At 46.3% G+C, this 21377-nt stretch overlaps 2 protein-coding genes across 5 annotated transcripts; one reads left to right on the top strand and one right to left on the bottom strand.

Moving 5' to 3' along the window:
* Positions 1 to 954: 954 nt before the first annotated feature.
* On the bottom strand, positions 955 to 10101 carry pkmyt1 (protein kinase, membrane associated tyrosine/threonine 1). 4 transcript variants are annotated; one of them, XM_012970105.3, is made up of 8 exons: positions 9981 to 10101; positions 6968 to 7390; positions 6060 to 6556; positions 5549 to 5655; positions 3972 to 4144; positions 2996 to 3243; positions 2110 to 2196; positions 955 to 1581 (listed from the first exon to the last, which is right to left on the bottom strand). In XM_012970105.3, the coding sequence occupies exons 1-8, from the start codon at positions 10074 to 10076 to the stop codon at positions 1401 to 1403; spliced, it is 1812 nt and encodes a 603-aa protein (XP_012825559.1). In that variant the 5' UTR covers positions 10077 to 10101; the 3' UTR covers positions 955 to 1400.
* Positions 10102 to 10118: 17 nt separating this feature from the next.
* On the top strand, positions 10119 to 18837 carry elob (elongin B). Its single transcript, NM_203631.1, is given in 4 exon segments — positions 10119 to 10178; positions 16603 to 16737; positions 18109 to 18217; positions 18329 to 18837. Coding segments are annotated over 4 exon segments (360 nt in total). The 5' UTR covers positions 10119 to 10175; the 3' UTR covers positions 18442 to 18837.
* Positions 18838 to 21377: the final 2540 nt, after the last annotated feature.

Below are 21377 nucleotides of genomic sequence, written 5' to 3' on the forward strand. Positions count from 1 at the left end.
AACTCCGCCTATCCGTAGTATAATAAACAGCATAAGGAGGACCGTTTGGTGGGCAGCATTTATTTACTTTTACAGCCCGGTCCTCAAATATGGGCCAAATTTATGTGTATCGATTGTAATAAGTAATCTCCATGTATGCTGTAGAAATACAGTCAGTCGAAAGCCTGGGTGGGTTTTGACTAGGGAGAACTAGAACCTACTAAAACATTTAGTCAAGCGCGATTGACACACGATAAGTGTTGTTTCTTGAGTGGTTATCGAGGCTAATTCCCACCCACTTAAAAAACCCCTGATCCCTCACCAGCAAATGCGACTATTTAGCAACACAGGTAACTGTCCTTTAGTAACAATCACAGTTTAAAATTTCCAATTGCGACACTGTTACAATGTTGCAATATAAATAGTGAAACAGTTATAATTCCAACAAACATAGGAAATTCTTTCTTTTAACTTTTCCTATTCCCCTTGTATATGGTTTTAATAATCTTTTAGAAATAAATTAATAAAGTATAGTTATTTTATTCCATTAGATGGTGTGCCTTGATTAAGTGTGTGCCTTTCTTACTATCCAAACTAGTTTCCTACTACATTCAAGTGCACCCTAGGAAGCCATAGTGCGAGGTTATTTCTACTGTAGGTAGGACTGTGGATTCGGCCGAATCTGAACCCTGTCAAAAAAGGCAGAATCCTGGATTCTGTGCATCCCTAGTTATTGTAACTAAAAAATCTATATTACACCCCTGGTGTGATTTTTACACCTAGAACTGAAAATACAAATAAAACCAAAGGATAAAGCTATAGCTATGACCTATTCAATCATCTTGAAAGTACAATAGCCTCTATGTGAAAATTCATGCCTCTGCAGTTTCCTATTTAGTACATGAGTTCAATGCTTCTCTATTATTACTGGGCTTCTCCCGGTTGTCAGTTGCATAGACGATCCCTGCCGCTGGAAAATCTTACAGGATCGATAATAAGGAAAAGGAAGACAAACTTGTCAAGCACAGCCCTTACATATACAAGATATTTATGTTCCTTTCAACTTTTTAGTGAAACCAAAATGATTTTGTGAAGGACCAAAATATATCACTTTGTACATATTGCAACAAGAACTGGAAAACAGCAGTAATCATGGCAAAATCATGAACAACTTATTACTCTTTCAGTTTGTAAACCTGCAATCAAGTCATTTTTTTATAAAGAAACTTTTTTTTTTGCTAAAATGCAGAGATCCGGTGTCATTTTCATAGCTAAATGTGCAGTGTAGCAAAGAGCCCCTGTCTCAATACATCCAGTATTTGGTAGACATCTCAGCTTCTTTCTCCAGAGAAAAGCCAATGGTTGGAGTCAAATATATGATCGAAAGAAAAAGTCTGGTGCTGTGGTACTGGGCACCGCTTTCATTGCTCGGTGGCATCGTCAAACATGCTGAGCAGATTGCGAGGGAGAAATGAAGAACGTTGGACCTCGGCATCGACAAATCCAGAGGAACTATGACTGGTGGAGGGGCTAGTAGACTTCACACTGCCTGAAGACTCCTGACTAATCCGGCTGACATTAGGAGTTAGAGGCAAAGCAGACCTAGAAATAGAGATTATTATCCTTTATTTATTCTACATACTTGATATCAGTCTCTGCCCCCAGGTTCCCATCACCTTCATACATACTCACTATGGTCATTTTCATCAGCAGTGGCTGAAAACTTGTTTTTTTGGAGTGAACAAATTATGTGGGTACCAAAGCGTAATACAAATGTTACTCTGGCACCACAATGTTTACTATGAAGTTTTAGGGCTGTGACACACGGGGAGATTAGCCGCTGCGCGACAAATCTTTCTTGTCGTAGGCAACTACAGTAATTTCCCCGAAATGCTATCTCACCGGCTAGAAAGTAAATTGCCGGTGGGATGGCATATGCAGCGCCGCGATTTGACGAAGTTGCCAAAGTTGCCTTGAGTGGAAACTTCGGCAAATCGCAGTGCAGCATATGCCATCCCACCGACGATTTAAATTGTAGCCGGTGGGATGGCATTTCGGGGAGATTTGTCATGTAGTGACTAATCTCCCGTGTGTCACAGCCCGTAAATGTGATGGATCTCTGTGACTTACCTCTTTCTCATGCTGAATTCAGGAGACAAATTCCGAGGGGTAGAGGTGCTTCCAAGTGATGGTCTTGAGAGCAGGTCTGGGGAATGTCTTATGTTAGGAGAAAAAAAGGCATTGATTTGAGATCACTATTCATAAATTTCCTCTACAAATTCTGTTTTAAAAGTATTTCATAACTCAGGCTATTTAGCAAACTGGGGCTCTAACCCAGTGGTGGGCAAACTGTGGCTCTTGAGCCCCTTGAATTTGGCTCTTCCAGGTGCGGGCTCGCACATACAGTGTGATCTCATTTTCGTTGCCCATAGCAAAAATCAGAAGGATGGGGCGGTCTTTGGGCTACGGGAGATGCGGCACAGGCGGGGGGCAGGATACGCAGTGCAGGGGAGGCTCGCTCGTTACATGCACGAGTGAGCCAGTGACTGCAAAAAATTTGCCTCTCAAAAGAAATTTCAATCGCTGTTTTGTTGATATTTGGCTCAGTTGACTAATAAGTTTGCCCACCACTGCTCTAACCAGATAAACAACAACAGGTGATCAAGGATCACATTTCCATTTGGCCTCTAATGATATCAGTATTATTTGGGCAGACCAAGCTGGCTAAAATGGCTTGCAGATTTCTGCACAAACATGCATAGTTTCAAGGAAGGTAGCAGATCTACCTTTTCTCAACTAGCGGAGAAAATGTTGAGTGTGTCGCTAACCTACTGTAGACCTGCTAGTTTTTAAAGACAAAACCACAAGTTTTTTATATAACCACCAAAAAAAGTGGGCTTTTTGGGTTTTATGCATTCCACCATATGGAGTAGGTGCTCCAGTCTAAATGTGTTACCATATTATAGGTGCATTAAAATTGTGTAAAGACAAAATTTGACTATAATAGCTTTGATACCTGCCAATAAGCTCCTGCCCATGGTATGTAAAGTTCCGGTGAGCGGCCAATGGGCTGGGTGGAACCTCAAACACATCGTCACCAAGACTCTCATCATCCCAGTCACTAGAGAAGCTGCTCTCCCCTAGGTTGGGAGAAGGAGAACAGGGAGGGGACCTTGGAAGTGCTCTTAATCCACAGTAATGTAAAAATCCTACAACTGGGCGGTTGAGACCTTGAAACACGATAGATACAAGCCAAACGATGAACTGGGAACGGAAAGAAAAGCATGAAGGGTACAATGCAAAATAGTTATATATTAACTGTTATATATTTTTAACACAGGCCAGTTATGCCAGCGCAGTTTCAGTGATCTGTCAGTAGAGGTAGTATATTTCTGACCACACATGTGTATATAATTATTCTGCCTGCAGATAGCATATTGGCACTAGGGCAGGGACTGTTGTCTATGTAAAGGTGGCCATACACGTTAAGATCCACTCGCTTGGTGACCACCTATGGGTGGGTGATATTGGGAGAAATTAAGGCTAATTCGGTTGTCTGGCCCTGGGGCCAAGCAATCGAATTAGAACGCCAGAATAGGCGGTCGGTTTGGGGAGCCGATGCAGTCCCCGATCTGACTAAATTTTTTAACCTGCCTGACTTCAGGCCACATATCGGTCGGGCAGGCCTGTCGTTTGTGCCCCTAAACGGACCGATAAGCCACCGAGTCGGTCTAAGGGACTGATATCGGCAGCTACAATGGGTCCGTGTATGGCCACCTTAACATAATATCATGTAAAGCTTCATTGGCCTGTACGGTCTTTTTTCAAGGATTGATGAAAAGCATTTGTGTGCTCTTGTACAACAGCTAAACAACCAGCCTGTGCTGTGTTTATAATACTACAGCAAGGAGCGCAACCAAATGTTGTGTGGATTGGCCATACTGCCTCGGCATGCTTATTTGCTTTACCCTAGAAAAAGTTAGTGTCCTTACCTGATAGACTGTAATTATCTTTCCAAGTGTCCTTTCCTGAGCTAGTGTCACCATCCTCCATCTCTCTGCATTACGGATAGCAGGAAGGGAGAGCAGCCAGTCCACTGTGGCACGCCGGCGGTAGTCAGGCTCCAGCATTGCAGCAAGAACTTTCAGAAAGTCTGGCGGCAGGTCTGAATGATCATTTGCCGTTCAAAGAAAGATAAAGTTATAAGCATCACACATTCATTCTCATTATGTACCAACTTCGCTGTTGCTATATTGTCAGAAATGAATACCATATATAAAATGCTGTGATCTGTATGTGGTGTAACCTGTAGGATCTTTAGTGATAATACTCCCTTTTCTAATCCTGATTGTGCTTGGTGCCTGGTTATTCTTCAGTAATAATATACAGTTATTACAGTAAAACGTTTTGTCTTTGCTTCAGAAACCCTTTTTAATTTAATCAAGCTGCTGTGTAGCCATAGGGGCAGCCATTTAAGCTGGAAAAGGCACAGGTTACATAATAGATAACAAATATGCTGTAGAATACCGTTGTACTCTATTACAGAGCTTTTCTGCTATCTAATATGTAACCTGTGCCTTTTTCAGCTTGAATGGCTGCTTGAAAGGGCTACACAGCAGCTCATTACATAAACTATAGTAGTCTTTCTAAAACAAACACATCAGTTTTACCAGTGCAGGGCAACAGTACTTTATATTTTAATTACTTTAAAACACTTTCATTTTTTGGTGTTACTGTTCCTTTAGGGCTGTGACAGACAGGCGACTAATCTCCCCACAACGCCATCCCACTGGCTAGAATGTAAATTGCCGTTGGGATGGCATACGCGGCGCCGCATTTCGGGGAGTTTTGTTGCGCGGCGACTAATCTCCCCGTCTGTCACAGCCCTTAAGGGCATTGCCGTGGACGATTAATCTCGTCGCAATGCCATCCCACCGGCAAGACTGTAAATCGCTGTTGGGATGGCATACGCGCTGCTACGATTTCCTGAAGTTTCCTCTCAAGGCAACTTCTGGAAATCGTAACAAGTATACCATCCCCCCGGCGATTTACATACTTGTAAATCTAATCTCCCCGTCTGTCACTGCCCTAAAGGTGGCCATACATGGGGCAATTGTAGCTGCCGATATCGGACCTTTAGACCGACTCGGCAGCTTATTGGCCCGTGTAGGGGCAGCAACGACAGGCCTGCCGGACCGACATCTGGCCTGAAATCGAGCAGATATCGATCGGGCAGGGTAAAAAATTTAGTCGGATCGGGGACCGCATCAGCTCGTTGATGTGGTCCCCGTACCGACTGCACCCTTTACCATCGTTGTACTGTAATTTGACCGAATTAGCCTAAATTCGCCTGATATCACCCACCCGTAGGTGGGGATATCGGGAGAAGATCTGCTCGCTTGGCGAGGTTAAAGTGTATGGCCACCTTAAGACATTATGTGCGTAAGATTCTTTCAGACCAAGCCAACAGTACCTATACGGCTACTGCCACACAGGGCAATGACAATGAGGAAAATTAAGGTTTTCTACAATTACCCCCCCCCCCCCCAATACCTTCATAAATCCTCACCTGATGTGAACTCTGTAGGGAGACGCCCTTGTCTTAGCTGCTGCCAGCCGTCTCCACTTTTTGGAAGCTCCATATTGCAAGCGACCTCTAGAAGACTCATTCCAAGGCTAAGTGATAAAAGGAATAGAAAATAATACATGGAACTTTAAGTGCATTTTCAATTTCAATTTGCAAAATGTCAGCACGGTGCGAAATACTTTCTGGTGTGCTGGAAAAATTATTATCTCCCAGTGGTCCCAACTACAGAATACCCGCTGGATGTCAAACGTGAGGTTATAATACTAAGTAAGTAGTAATCATTTATTCATAACCTGTGTGTAGCAAGTTCATTCCTCATCTCCCACCCCAAGACAAGCATACGCCTCGTACTAGCAAAGGTGATAAATTTACTAAACAGGCAGCACAGAGAGAGTTCCGTATCTGCAGCACTCCAGTAATTGTTACAAGGCCCAGCAGCATATCCAGAAGCCTTCTAGCTAATTTTTAGCTCCAGCTCCAAGATCATTCTCACCTGAACACATCAGCGGCCTTCGAAAAGATCCCATCCAAGAGTTCAGGTGCCATGTATCGAGGGTCACCTTCCTGCGCTTCTCCACTTCCTTCGGTTCCATCTAATTCTACCATGAGTCCAAAGTCACCCAGTTTGCAAACACCAGAAAATGAAATGAAGACGTTAGCTGGTTTAATGTCAAGGTGCAGAAGGTTGCGATCATGAAGATGTTTGAGACCGTGCAACAGGTCACAAGTTATGTTCCATATTTTACGTGGAGGGAGGGGCCCAGAAAATTCTTCCGAGTGCTGTTGCAGACTCCCTGCACATAACTCCGTCTGCAGGTAGAGCAATCGTTTCTCTTCCCATGCTCGCACAAAACGCAGGCAGTTGGGGTGCACCCCGACTCTCTCATGCTTCCTCACCTCCTGAAGCTTCCGTTGGCGGTCTGACTCGCCACGGAAAGGAGAAACTGAGCGCTTCACGGCATAGAAGCATCCATCCTCAAGGCTTTGCACCTAAAGAGAAGCATCGAGTACACATTAAGGCAATATTCTAAACTGATATCTGAACGAATTTGTGATATGATTAGAAGTTATATGTAAAGCGATTCAAAAAACATGGTAAGATCATTTATATGCACCATGGGGAAAATAATTAGGGTTGCACCGAATGTGGTTCGGGCCAAAACAAGGCTTTTTTTTTTTTTAAGGATTCAGTTTCGGCTGAATCCACGGTCCTGGCTGAACTGAATTCCTTGCTAATTAGGATTTGGATTCGGTTTAGGATTCGGCAGAATCCGTCAGGGTGGTTTCGGCCGAACCCAAAAAAGTGGCTTCGTAGCATCCCTAAAAATAATCATATAAACAATGATGCAACTTTATTAAAAATATCATTCAGGATATAAAAGTTTCTCAAAACGTTCTCACCTTGTATACCTCGCCAAAGGATCCTCGGCCTAATTTGCAAATGCTTCTAAAACACTGCTTGAAAAAGGTCTCTCCTTTGCTCTGGTCATAGAGCTCGCTTGCAGGGGGATTGTTCTGGGGACTTCGGAAAGAAACACTTTGTGGCCTAGGCTGGCTCCAAGACCGCTGTTTGTTCGGGAATAGGCGGCTAATAGGCAGAGCGCTCTTAACTGGAGGTCTGGGTGGCAGGGTATAGCAAAGGGAGCGCCCTCTTTTTTTAAGTGAAAAGCTTTGCTCTGCCTGACTGAAGTGAGCAGGCACAGGGATAGGGGTGCGAGTAAGGGGAGTATCTCCCATGTCATCTCCTGGAACAGGCATAATGAGCAGGCACGTTAAAGGTGAATGTAAGGGCGGTCCTTGTTCGCTCTTCGGAGATACAGGAGACTGTGGGCAAAAAAAAAATGACTTTCAATTAATTATACAAATGAGAAAATTTTTTTTTTATAATCCAGAAGAACAGCACCTACAGTAACTAACTCAGGGGTGGGTGAATACTAGTTCACTATATAAGTGGGTGTTGGTCCCGTCTGTTTAAAGGTAAAGTAAAATTGGCATATTTATATATCATGCAAATTGTTGTGCTTCAGGTTTCAGTTTTTGGTTGATCTAATTGTTAGGTCTCCGAGACTAAAAGGTGGCCATACACGGATCTTCTCCCGATATCCCCACCTTAGGGTGGGCGATATCTGGCAAATTTAGGCTAATTTGGTCGTTTGACCCTGGTGCCAAACAATCTAATTATAAAGACGGTAATGGGCGCAGTCGGTGGGGACTGCATCAACTAGCCGATGCAGATCCCGATCCGACTAAATTCTTTAACCTGTCGGATTGATATCTGGCCGATTTCAGGCCAGAAGTTGGTTGGGCAGGCCCGTCTTTGCTGACCCTACACGGGCCGATAAGCTGCCGAATCGGCAGCTACAATCAGCCAGTGTATGGCCACTTTAAATGTTTATTTGGCCAATTCTTTAAAAACACAATATGCATACAAAAATGTAACTCAAGGCACTATATCGAGCAAGGTTCCTCTCAGTTTTTGGATCAGTTTGTTAGGCAGTCGTGGTCAACATTAAGTTTGAATTCCCACTTGCTCTTACCCTACTGATGTTGTGTCACTGTGGAACGCTAAGTCAGTCTTCACCCTCTTGTGACCTGGACAGCTGGTGATAATTCCTGGAACCCGAAATACACGACAGCTACAACATGCCTTCTACTACGGAGTTGCTTATAAGGGGTATTTCTGTAGGGGAGGCTTTACATAAAGAGCAGTTGTGGAACGTGTAATGTCTGGCGCATGGGATTACCAAAGTAAATGTTATAGTAAGTTTTACTGTATGAGAAACCCAGTTCAACAACCACCATATCCTTGGCAGTCTCTTTCTGAAATAATATAATAAAATGAATCCTGTCTTCCTCACAGCAATGTGTTAATCTGTCTGTCTCCTGGCACAACCTTTCCCTAAACTATAAACACAATGAATGAATCCAGTATATGTTGCTATCTATACCAGACTCATCAATAGTAATTTTTGTGACTGTTTCTTCGCAGGAACTCACACTCTCGCTTCTGAGCTTGCCCGTCACTTTAAAGTTCTACTGCTTAGTTTCTCTACAAGCCTATCTTCTGTACTGATCATGGCCTGTCACTAACATTTTATTTACACATTCTGCATATTTGCTTGTTATATGAGCCAAATGTCATGCTGTTTGACTGTCACTTTCTTTTTATAATAGGAAGTGTCTCTTTATTTACCAGTTTGTCTCACAGTGTCCCTTGAAATGTTTACAAAGGAAGGGTAATACTTTGCCAGTCATGTCTCTGGTCAGGCCATATGGCCATTTCAGCATTCATTTTAGAAACCTTCTTTCAGCCAGTCCTGTTTATGCATATAAGATGTTTTTGCCAACAGTGGCTCTTCCAAGGCTGTCTCTCTGTGACAGCGGCACTTCCAAGGCTGTCTCTCTGTGACAGCGGCACTTCCAAGGCTGTCTCTCTGTGACAGCGGCACTTCCAAGGCTGTCTCTCTGTGACAGCGGCACTTCCAAGGCTGTCTCTCTGTGACAGCGGCACTTCCAAGGCTGTCTCTCTGTGACAGCGGCACTTCCAAGGCTGTCTCTCTGTGACAGCGGCACTTCCAAGGCTGTCTCTCTGTGACAGCGGCACTTCCAAGGCTGTCTCTCTGTGACAGCGGCACTTCCAAGGCTGTCTCTCTGTGACAGACTCTCTTCCAAGGCTGTCTCTCTGTGACAGACTCTCTTCCAAGGCTGTCTCTCTGACAGATGCTCTTCCAAGGCTGTCTCTCTGACAGATGCTCTTCCAAGGCTGTCTCTCTGGCAGAAGCTCTTCCAAGGCTGTCTCTCTGACAGACTCTCTTCCAAGGCTGTCTCTCTGGCAGAAGCTCTTCCAAGTCTGTCTCTCTTACAGACTCTCTTCCAAGGCTGTCTCTCTGGCAGAAGCTCTTCCAAGGCTGTCTCTCTGACAGACTCTCTTCCAAGGCTGTCTCTCTGGCAGAAGCTCTTCCAAGGCTGTCTCTCTGACAGACTCTCTTCCAAGGCTGTCTCTCTGACAGAAGCTCTTCCAAGGCTGTCTCTCTGGCAGAAGCTCTTCCAAGGCTGTCTCTCTGACAGAAGCTCTTCCAAGGCTGTCTCTCTGGCAGAAGCTCTTCCAAGGCTGTCTCTCTTACAGAAGCTCTGTCTCTCTCTGTGTGAGTGCCAGTAGTTCTGTCAGGGCCTGTCACTGCAAAAGACACGGAAGCTCAGGCGGAACTTATGGCGCGTTTTCCCGGGCACCTTAACTCCTTCTATATAAAATAAAAAAGCGCTCTCTCTCGCTGTCACACACACTGCCACAGCCCGCGTCCCCGTCCGCCCGTCACACCCCACCCCCACACACCGGCTCTATCGCTTCTACGATTCCCGATGCGACTTACAAATTGGCGCCAAAACATTGCAGCTCGCCATAACACTACGTCACCTTAGGTGGGGAAGCAGCGCCGCCCACTATCCCAGGTATGCCACACACAAGATGGCGGCCCGCCCCTCCAAGCGCGGCTGCGCGGTTGCGGTGCATGCTGGGAGGGAGGTCAGTGTATAGCGGAGCCCAGCGTTAGGCGGTCGGTCTTTGTCTTGTCGCTGTACTCCCCGGGACGGACGGGCGGACACCGCCGGGATGGTGAGTAGCGCCTCTCAGTTCTAAGGTGTATCTTACAGAGCTACTGAAACCGTAACCCCGGCCTTCAATCGTCTTTAATCCCCCGCAGCAGGGGAGGCTCAGGCCGCACTCCGTTGCTTTTGACCTTCCCAATATGGCGGCCGAGTGTGGTCTAGAACCCCCATACTCCGGGCCTAGTGGGATGGACTCGCTGCTGGTTATTCATAGAGAAATATAAGCGCTTGCCATTATGTTACACCGTTCAAAACGACGGTGGTGGCTGTTACCGCCCTTGCCCCGCTGTCCAAGTTTTGGTTTTGACCTTCCTAAAATGGCGCCTCGCAGGCTTCATCTTAGTGCGGATCGGGGTACGTGTGAGTCAGCGCAGCGCTGGGAGTTAGGGGGGTGAGTGATCCCCGCTGTGCAGCGTGACAAACCCGCGTTAGTATGGCTGCGGTAAGTGGACGCAGCCGGTAACCCATGGTAACGAGCGCACACACTCTGCCACTCACAATATGGCTGCCATTGAGCTTGGGGCACGCCTGGCCAGGGATATATACCCTCATTACTGACTGAAAGCTCATTGATTTCTGTTGTTTTCATTTTATTTTCTGTTTTGGCAGAAGCAGCAGTGCTGAGAATACAAACAAGCAGACTCTCAGTAGTATAGTTACACCTAACACACATACAGGCTGGGGTTGCTATATAACATATACAGGTTCAAGACCCATATTGGCTTTTTTGCTACAAGGCCGCGGGGTTTGGAGACGGCGCCACAAACCAGACCAGCGGGAAGTGAAAAGGAACCGTATCCGCCAGGTCCCGTTGCTTTGGGCCATTCCCATAGCAACTGATACCAGCAGTTATTGTTACGTCTATGTCCAGCTTTAATGAAACACCAACAAAAGTGTGGATGAAATGTATCACCCACTCCAGATGCCTTGTGCTTCCAGACTTCCCAGATGAGGTCTTAGGGCTCTGGCACACGGGGGAGATTAGTCGCCCACGACAAAACTCCCCGTTCGCGGGGGACTAATCTCCCCGAGTTGCCTACCCCTGCCATCCCACCGGCGAACATGAACGTTGCCAGCGGGAAGGCAGACGCGGCGGCGCAATTTCGTGCAAATCGCTCCGCCGCGTGTGCCATCCCGCCGGCGACTTACATGTTCGCCGGCGGGATGGCGGGTCATGGCAACTCAGGGAGATTAGTCGCCCGCAAACAGGGAGTTTTGTCACGGGCGACTAATCTCCCCTGTGTGCCAGAGCCCTTAAGGTGGCCATACACATGAAGATCCGCTCACTTGGCAAGGTCGCCAATTGAGCAGATCTTCACCTGATATCCCCCACCTACGGGTGGCGGAATTGGGAAAATGTAGGCCATATTGCCCCATTGCAATTTTTTTTTATAATCCAGAAGAACAAGCACCTACAGTAACCAACTCAGGGGTGGGTGAATACTAGTTGACTGTATAAATGGGTGGTGGTCCCGTCTGTTTAAAGGTAAAGTAGAATTGGCATATGTATATATCATGCACATGATTTTGCTTCAGCTTTCAGTTTTTGGTTGATCTAATTCAGGGATCCCCAACCTTTCTTACTCGTGAGCCGCAGTCAAATGTAAAAAGACTTGGAGCACCATAAAAGTTCATGGAGGAGCCAAATAAGGGCTGTGATTGGCTATTAGGGGCCTCTATGCACCCTATCAGCTTACAGGGGCTTTATTTGGTAGGAAATCTTGTTTTTATTCAACCAAAACTTGCCCCCAAGTCAGGAATTCAACAATAACTCCCTGGTTTGGGGGCACTGAGAGCAACATCCAAGGGGTTGGGGAGCAACATGTTGTCCCTGAGTCACTGGTTGGGGATCACTGATCTAATTGTTAGGTCTCCAGGACTAAAGGTCCCCATACACATTAAGATCCGCTCGCTTGGCGAGGTCGCCAATTGAGCAGATCTTCACCTGATATCCCCCACCTACGGGTGGCGGAATCGGGAAAACGTAGGCCATATTGCCCCATTGCAATTTTTTTTTTATAATCCAGAAGATCAGCACCTACAGTAACCAACTCAGGGGTGGGTGAATACTAGTTGACTGTATAAATGGGTGGTGGTCCCGTCTGTTTAAAGGTAAAGTAGAATTGGCATATGTATATATCATGCACATGATTTTGCTTCAGCTTTCAGTTTTTGGTTGATCTAATTCAGGGATCCCCAACCTTTCTTACTCAGGAGCCACAGTCAAATGTAAAAAGACTTGGGGAGCAACACAAGCATCATAAAAGTTCATGGAGGAGCCAAATAAGGGCTGTGATTGGCTATTAGGGGCCTCTATGCACACTATCAGCTTACAGGGGCTTTATTTGGTAGGAAATCTTGTTTTATTCAACCAAAACTTGCCCCCATGTCAGGAATTCAAAAATAACTCCCTGGTTTGGGGGCACTGAGAGCAACATCCAAGGGGTTGGGGAGCAACATGTTGCCCCTGAGCCACTGGTTGGGGATCACTGATCTAATTGTTAGGTCTCCAGGACTAAAGGTGGCCATACACATTAAGATCCGCTCGCTTGGCAAGGTCGCCAAGCGAGTGGACCTTCTCCTGATATCCCCACCTACGAGTGTGCGATATCTGGCGAATTTAGGCTAATTCAGTCGTTTGGCCCTGGTGCCGAACAATCTAATTATAAAGATGGTAATGGGCGCAGTCGGTTCGGGGACTGCATCAACGAGCCGATGTGGTCCCCGATCCGGCTAAATGTTTTAATTTGCCCCATCAATATCTGGTCAATTTCAGGCCAGATATCGGTTGGCCAGGCCCCTCGTTGGTGCCCATACACGGGCCGATAAGCTGCCGAATCAGTCTAAGGGACCCATATCGGCAGCTACAATCGGCCAGTGTATGGGGACCTTTATACAGTGTCGGACTGGCCCACCAGGATACCAGGAAAACTCCCAGGGGTCAGTGGGGTCCTATTGTCCCTGACCAATTGGCCGCCTTCTTGGCCATTCCCTATTTCTGAATGGGAACAAAGAGGAGAAAAAGATGCTAGCATGTAAATAAACGAGATTGGGAGAATAAAGAGGTTGATAGAGGAAAGGATTAAAAATAGGTTGGAGATTGGGCCCATGGTCTAAGGTTTTCTGGTGGGCCCCTGGGGTCCCAGTCCGACACTGGTCTTATGGGGTAAAAATGAAAAGAAAAAAAATAGCGTAATACAGAAATATAATATTGATAATCACCCCATGTTTACATCTGAACCATTCTTGTGAACCCCACTACCTGGTTTACTTCACGTTCTGTGAAAACACATAAATACAATCCACTCCATAGTGTTTAAAGTTTGTGTCTTTTTAAATAAGTAAATTTCCGTATTTCACACTCTTCCTTTTATCCTTAACCAATTGCACATATACTTACAGACGAACACTATGGAGCTTGTAACAAATTCCCTCTTGGTAGAACTATAAAGGTGCCCATACACATTAAGATCCGAGGTCGCCAAGCGAGCGGATCTTCTCCCGATATCCCCACCTATGGGTGGGGGATATTGGGTGAATTTAGGTTAATTCGGTCGTTAGGCCCTGGGGTCAAACGATCGAATTAGAACGCTGGTAATAGACGCAGTCAGTTCGGGGACCGCATCAACGAACCGATGCAGTCCCAGATCCGACTAAATTTTTTTAACCTGCCCAAACGATATCTGCCCGATTTCAGGCCAGATGTGGGTTGGGCAGGCCCGTTGGTAGTGCCCATGGGCCAATAAGTTGCCGAATCGGTCTAAGGACCGATATCGGCAGCTACAATTGGCCCATGTATGGCCACCTTTAACTCCCCGCTTCTTTCTCCACTTACTCCTGCTGCTGGACAAGTACAACAGACATGTGTAAAATCCTAAACCTTTATTCTAAAACATATTAAAAGTTAAACTCACAAACGCCATAAAAATTGCCCCCATCGTGAGTCCTTTTATAAACAGTGTTGGATCCTTGCTTATCTTTCTCTTTGTGCAAGCAGATCTTCTCCCAATATCCCCACCTATGGGTGGGCGATAACGGGTGAATTTAGGCTAATTCGGTCATTTGGCCAACGAGCCAATGCGGTCCCCGATCCAACTAAATTTTTTAACCTGCCCAATCGATATCTGCCCGATTTCAGGCCAGGTATCGGTCGGGCAGGCCCATTATTTGTGCCCCTACACAAATAATGGGCCAAATCTAAGGGACCGATATCAGCAGCTACAATCGGCCCATGTATGGGGACCTTTAGTGGAGAACGAGAAGCCAGGGTGTTATAGTTCTACCAAGAGGGAATTTGTTCCAAGCTCTATAGTGTTGGTCTGTAAGTATATGCACAATTGGTTAAGGATAAAAGGAAGTCTGGAAGAGTGTGAAATACGGAAATTCACTTATTTAAGTAAACACGAACTTTAAACACCTTGGAGTGGATTGTATTTGGGCCGCCAGTTGGACAGCACTGCTTTTAGACCAATTCAGCAGCTTATCTGCTCATGTATGGGCACCACCGATGGGCCTCCCCGACCGACATCTGGCCTGAAATTGGGCAGATCTCGATCGGGCAGGTTTGGTTTTTCTGTCGGATCGGGAAGCGCATACAGTCCCTGATATGACGGCGCCTATGCCCACTGTTGTGATTTGATCGTTTGGCCCTAGGGTCAAACAATCCAGTTATCCCGATATCGCCCACCCATGGGTGGGAATATCAATAGAAGATCCGCTCACTTGGCAACCTCCCCAAATGAGTGGATCTTACAGTGTATCGCCACCTTTACACCTGATTGTAGAGGAACTGTTGTTTGTGGCCTGAAATCCGTAGGGGCATGTTGGGAGCAGGTCACTGTTGGACACTATAGTGAGGGCCTTGTGCGGTACAGCCAGGAGCGTGTTTATAATAATCCACCCTAGGGCCTATAGCTAGGGCAGCATGTTTTGGGGGGCGGCCCTTGGGTGCCTATATTTTCTTATTTTTTTATTTAAAAAAAAAAAAAAGTTACCCCCAGCCACCACCATGGATTTCCATTGGATATCCAGCAACAGGGGGGTCTCTGGCTCTGTGGAAGTGACGTCACATAGGGGTGTGTTTAGGCCCGGTGCCCAGGGCAGCACTGTACCTAAATATGCCCCTGGGTACAGCTGGGCTCCCCATGGAGGCATAGTGTTTGAAGAACTGCCCCCTCTCTGCCTCTGATGCCCCAGTACCCACACTGGTGTAAAGATCCCCATACACGGGCCGATTCCAGCTGCCGATATCAGTCCCTTAGACCCATTCGGCAGCTAATCGGCCCATGTATGGGCACTACCGACGGGCCTGCCCGACCGATATCTGGTCTGAAATTGGCCAGATCTCAATCAGGCAGGTTAGAAAATCTAGTCGAACCGGGGACTGCATCGGCCCGTTGATGCGGTCCCCGGACCGACTTTTCCTATACCCGTTGTTATAATTCGATAGTTTGGCCCTGGATTCTCCCAATATTGCCCACCCGTAGGTGGGGGATATCGGGAGAAGATCTGCTTGCTTGGCGACATCGCCAAGCGAGCGGATCTGAAGGTGTATGGGCACCTTAAGGCTGAATGTCTCTGCCCACATATGGGCGACTCTAGATGGCTTCCTGCAAGGGGGCAGAATGGCATATGTAGACCCAGAGTGCAACAAACCCACAATTCCTTCAGAGAAGGGTTTTGCTATTAATATGCTTTTAAAGGGAAACTCCTCCCAAACACTGAATAGAAACTTCCATCTGAGCGACTGCCCCATATACATCTCAAATTGCTATTGAAACGCAGTGTGCGTCTGTCGAAGTTCTGACTCCTGAAGCCATGTAGCAGAAGGCAGTGAGTAACAGACCTGGAGAAGCGACGTCCGCTACATTGTTTCAGGAGTCGGAACCAGAAGACAGAAAGGGACAGACGCTGCTTTCCGTGGCAATCGCAGGCGAGCATAATGTCAGCACCAATGAAAATATGTCATGAATGTGAATTGGGGGGTTGCTCAGACGCAGCCGGAACACCCCCGCGTGTTTCTATTGTTTTGCCTTTATCACAAGGACCGGTAGTCTCTTGAGTCAGCGCTGTGGCATTAAGCGGAATGTGGGGCAGGAATGCAACTCAGCGCTCCTCTAAATACACTGCTTTCATGGGCAAAACTGAAGGGCAGATGAGTGGGAACCAATCACAATCGCCTTTATATCAGTGCACATTGTTACTTATACAGGCTTCGGCCTCATTCATTAAGCCAGTGCTTATCATGGGCTTTACCCAGTGGCCCCGGCACGTGCCCTCTTGTGGCCAGTGAATGTATCCGGAAATATCTGGGACTGTAGGACAGCTTGAGTTGTAAATAGCCATATACAGATGCAGCCGAGTCTTTGCTTGGCCGTGTAAGCCTGCTTCATCCCTTCTGTAAATAAACGCGATTTTGCTCTCTTCCCCAGGACGTGTTTTTGATGATCCGCCACCACAAGACCACCATATTTACAGATGCCAAGGAAAGTACCACAGTATATGAACTAAAAAGGATTGTTGAGGGAATCTTAAAGAGACCTCCTGAAGATCAGAAACTGTATAAGGTGAGAGTTGATTGGTCCCTTGGGCACTGGCAGAGCTGCATAATATAATTCAGCTATTGCACCCTCCTTCCATCTTAGCCGACTGCTACCCCTCCCCTCAGTCTGTGCAGCTTTATCTTTGGATGTCCTATATTTATTTTGGTTGCTAGGGTCAGTGACCCCCCCCCCCCAGTAACCAGAAAGCAAAATGTTAGGCTAGATGTTTCTTTCCATTCCCTTTGTATTGAGTTATTCTCCTATTTATGAATATTACTTAAATTGCTGCATGGTTGCTATGGTGACTGGTAGCGAGGGCAACTGACATAAACAGGGGAACACTATCCGGCTGCAAATGGTCTTTGTACAGGTATGGGACCTGTTATCCAGAATCTATGGGAGATGGCCATCCAATAATTCAGAGTTTTCCTGAAAATGGGTTTTCAGATACCTGTGAAACTAAATTGTCAGGCAAACTTCCCCTTTAATCAAAGCTGTGCAAATCATTTGATCTTTGTTTGCCTTTAACCCTCTCCTTAAAGGGGTTGCACAAACACGGCCCATTTAGAAATCTTTGTTCGGGGCAAATGAATCCTTTAAAGGCACAGTTCAGTGTAAAAATGAAACTGGGCAAATAGACAGACTGCGCAAAATAAAAAATGGTTTCAGTGTAGTTCGTTAGGCAAAAATGTGATCTATAAAGGCTGGAGTGGGCAGATGTCTAACATAATAGCCAGAACACTACTTCCCGATTTCAGCTGTCTAAGCTGTTAGCAGTCAGTAGCCAATAAGTGACTTGAGGGGGGCCTATGGGACATAACTGTCAGTTACTTTGCATTTGAATCTGACCTGAGTGCTCACAAACTGACAGTTATGTCCCATATGGCCCCCCCCTAAAGTCACTGACTAAGAGGTTAGAGAGCTGAAAGCTCCGGCTATTATGTTAGACATCTGCCCACTCCAGCCTTTATAGATTACATTTTTACCTAACTAACTGTATTACAAATATTATTTATTTTGCGCAGTCTGGGTTACCCAGTTTCATTGGCAGACACTCAGGCAGACACTCAGGCAGACACTCAGGCAGACACTCAGGCAGACACTCAGGCAGACACTCAGGCAGACACTCAGGCAGACACTCAGGCAGACACTCAGGCAGACACTCAGGCAGACACTCAGGCAGACACTCAGGCAGACACTCAGGCAGACACTCAGGCAGACACGTGTATTTGGCTTAAAGGGACAGTACTGTACTTCCTGTTCTGGGCTGCTCTTCTTCCTGTTGGGAGATGGGGGTGCTGGCTTTATAGTAGGGAAAGTAATGCCATTGGGCTTATGTGCCAAGCTAAATGCCACTTTTCATCCCACTCAAACGCCACTCTGTCTTGTTTGTAGGACGACCAGGTACTTGATGACAACAAGACCCTCGGAGACTGTGGCTTCACCAGCCAAACCGCTAGGCCCCAAGCTCCTGCCACAGTGGGTCTGGCATTCCGCAGCTCAGGTGAGTGTGCCCGGCTGTGGGATTATTCCCTGGCCCAGGGGTGATTTGGGGGGGGGGGGGCAGTTTTACAAATGTCTAATGCCCCCCCCGTCCGCGTGCTTTGCCCTACAGGAGACTCCTTTGAGCCGCTCCGGGTGGATCCCTTCTCCAGCCCGCCGGAACTGCCAGATGTAATGAAGCCACAGGAAACGAGCGGGAGCGCCAACGAGCAAGCCGTGCAGTAGAGCCTGGGAGATGGCGTTTGTATCCATTAGACTCCACCCACTCTCGTCTCCATGCCGGGGGGGTGGGGGTGGAACTCAGTGCTTTGCAATCTTTGTGGTCCCTCCAACAAGCGAAGGGAGTAATATTTCTTAACCCTGACAGCTCACACCCACTACCCCGCCCCCTTACCTTGTTGTACAAAGTGACCCCGCCCTTAAGTTCCAAGCAGTCTCCCATGGGGCGACCATTCAGTCCCCCCACTCCTATTTTTTCAATCTTCCATTTCTTCTGCTTTATTTCCCCCCTCCCCCATCTCCACAGATCCTATTTGTTTGTTTTTGGGGTGGGCATTTTGGTTTTGATTTTGTTCTATTTTATTTTTTAAACACAATAAATTTTTTTTTTTTTGCCTGTGAGAGATCTTTGTGTGAGTTCTAAGTGTAAGTGCTGCCCTCTAGTGGCTGCAAGTGGCATTACCCAAGCATCCCATGGGTTCTATGGGGTCTCTTGCAGCCATAGCCGGCATGGAGTACGGATTCAGTGAGGAACAATGGAGTTTTGCGCAAACCTGAAACTTCCAGCTATAGAGTTAACTTCATTAACCCCTGTATTTCCATTACATACATAGGGAAATAATAAAATACTGTAGGCTTTCTGGGTTATTCACCTTTTATATTTACTTTTAGTATGATGTAGAGAGTGCTATTCTGAGAAGTTGCAATTGGTCTTCATTTTTTATTATGTGCAGGTTTGGAGTTGTTTAGCTTTTTGTTGAGCAGCTCTCCAGTTTGGAATTTCAGCAGCAAGCTGGTTGCTACGGTCCAGTTTAACCTAGCAACCAGGCAGGGGTTTGAAAGAGAGACAAATATAAATAGAGGAGGGACGGAATAGAAAGATAAGAATTAAAAAGTAACAATAACAATAAAACTGGAGCCTCACACAGCAATAGTTTTTCAGCTGCTGGGGTCAGTGACCCCCATTTGAAAGCTGCAAAGAGTCAGAAGAGGAAGGCAAATAACTACAACAAAGACCAATTGAAAATTTGCTAAGAATAAGCCATTCTATAACGTCCCTGAAGGGGAACAAACCCTTGGTATATTCTGAGGTATCGGCAGCAGCTCTCCAGTTTGGAGTTTTAGCAGCTTTCTTGTTGCTAGGGTCTTGTTTACCTTAGCAACCAGGCAGTGGTTTGAATGAGAGACTGGGATATAGGAGTGGGCCTTTATAGAAAGATAAGTAATAGAATGTATGAAGCAACTGTAAGCTCACAAGAGCAATAGTTTTGTTTAGCTGCCGGGGTCAGTGACCCCCATTTGAAAGATGAAAAGGAAGGTAAATAATCCAAAAACCACAAGAAATAAATAATGAAGACCAATTGCAAAGTTGATAGGAATAGGGCATTCTGAAATATATTAAAAGTGAACTTAAAGCTGAACTAATGGTGTGGGAGCTCCCCCTGCTGTTCAGCTAATGGTATTGCTACATATACACAAATACTACATGTATCCCTGCTGGAGACGGCTACTGAAAGTGTCAGTTCCACTAATGCCACCCAGTTCCCATTCAGGTGATTAGGAGGCAGAAGTGGCAGCTTTGAGGAGCTTCTCTACAATTGGACAGTTATTGGAATTGGGCATCACTATGGGAACTAACAAGATACTGGGTCAGAACATAACCCTTACTTCAGTATCACAATAAGCAGAGTCAGTGCCCATTATCTGCCCAAATGGGACTTTTTTTTCCCCTGTGTAATGAGATAAAGGCTGAGTTATACCCGAGTAGTGCTTAAATAAGGGATAATGTACCCCCTGCTGTAAATGATAAGGATATTAGCAGTCACTGAGGGGTTCTGTGACCATATAAAGGCACAAGGCTGCAGGCTGAGTTATACAGGGAACTCTGAGTATCACTCATGTATTATAAGGGATACTGTACCCCCTACTGTAAATGATAAGGATATTAGCAGTCACTGAGGGGTTCTGTGCCCATATAAAGGCACAAGGCTGCAGGCTGAGTTATACAGGGAACTCTGAATATCACTCATGTATTATAAGGGATAATGTACCCCCTACTGTAAATGATAAGGATATTAGCAGTCACTGAGGGGTTCTGTGCCCATATAAAGGCACAAGGCTGCAGGCTGAGTTATACAGGGAACTCTGAGTATCACTCATGTATTATAAGGGATAATGTACCCCCTACTGTAAATAAGGATATTCTCTATGTGCCTGTGTATAGGGGTGATGGGCAGTCAGTAGCAGTGAGAGGGGGTTGGCGTACAGGTGAGAGGGGGTTGGCGTACAGGTGAGAGGGGGTTGGCGTACAGGTGAGAGGGGGTTGGCGTACAGGTGAGAGGGGGTTGCCGTACAGGTGCGCAGGGATGTGGGAGGGGGCAGCTCTGTACATACAGACAATGCCGCACATTCAGTTTGTGCATGGCCTGACGAGCCCTTTGTGGGCCCAACCTTGTTCCAAGCACCCAGTCTCGCACCTCTCTGATCCATCTGGGGCTGCTGCTTCTCCCCCTTTAATATAATAATAAGTCACATAATAAATACGCAGGCTACATGGCTGCTTAGTATTTAATTCTGATGTCTGTTGCAGACCGTGCTGGCTTCCATACAGCCCTGTCAAATACATTTATATTAAAGGGCCAGTGTGATTTAGCCTAAAGGCTATACAGGTTATACATACATACATACATTCAGGTGGCTTTAATACAAACATCCGCCCTCCAAACAAAATAACTCTCCATGATGCCCTGGGGTGGCAGAATCAACAGGAAACAATCTGATTGGACAGCTGATAGGACAAACAGCCCAGGGCAGATAAGCGGCTGCTGAAGCCTTTGTATGGCCGATAACAGTCCCCCCTGGCCCATATATCAGCCTGGCTGTCAAGTGCAGTGAATGCAGCCTGCACACCTGGGTCTCAGATCATGTGACACCCCCCCCCA

Source organism: Xenopus tropicalis, chromosome 9, assembly GCF_000004195.4.
Source record: "Xenopus tropicalis strain Nigerian chromosome 9, UCB_Xtro_10.0, whole genome shotgun sequence".
In the NCBI taxonomy this organism is placed as follows: domain Eukaryota; kingdom Metazoa; phylum Chordata; class Amphibia; order Anura; family Pipidae; genus Xenopus; species Xenopus tropicalis.

Coding starts and splice junctions, on each gene's coding strand:
- pkmyt1 (XM_012970105.3), bottom strand. CDS start 10,076: ATGCACCGCAACCGCGCAGCCGCGCTTGGAGGGGCGGGCCGCCATCTT. Junction 7,391..9,980: donor GCGCTGCTTCCCCACCTAAG/GTGACGTAGTGT, acceptor TTTTGCCCACAG/TCTCCTGTATCTCCGAAGAG. Junction 3,244..3,971: donor AGATAATTACAGTCTATCAG/GTAAGGACACTA, acceptor TTCCGTTCCCAG/TTCATCGTTTGGCTTGTATC.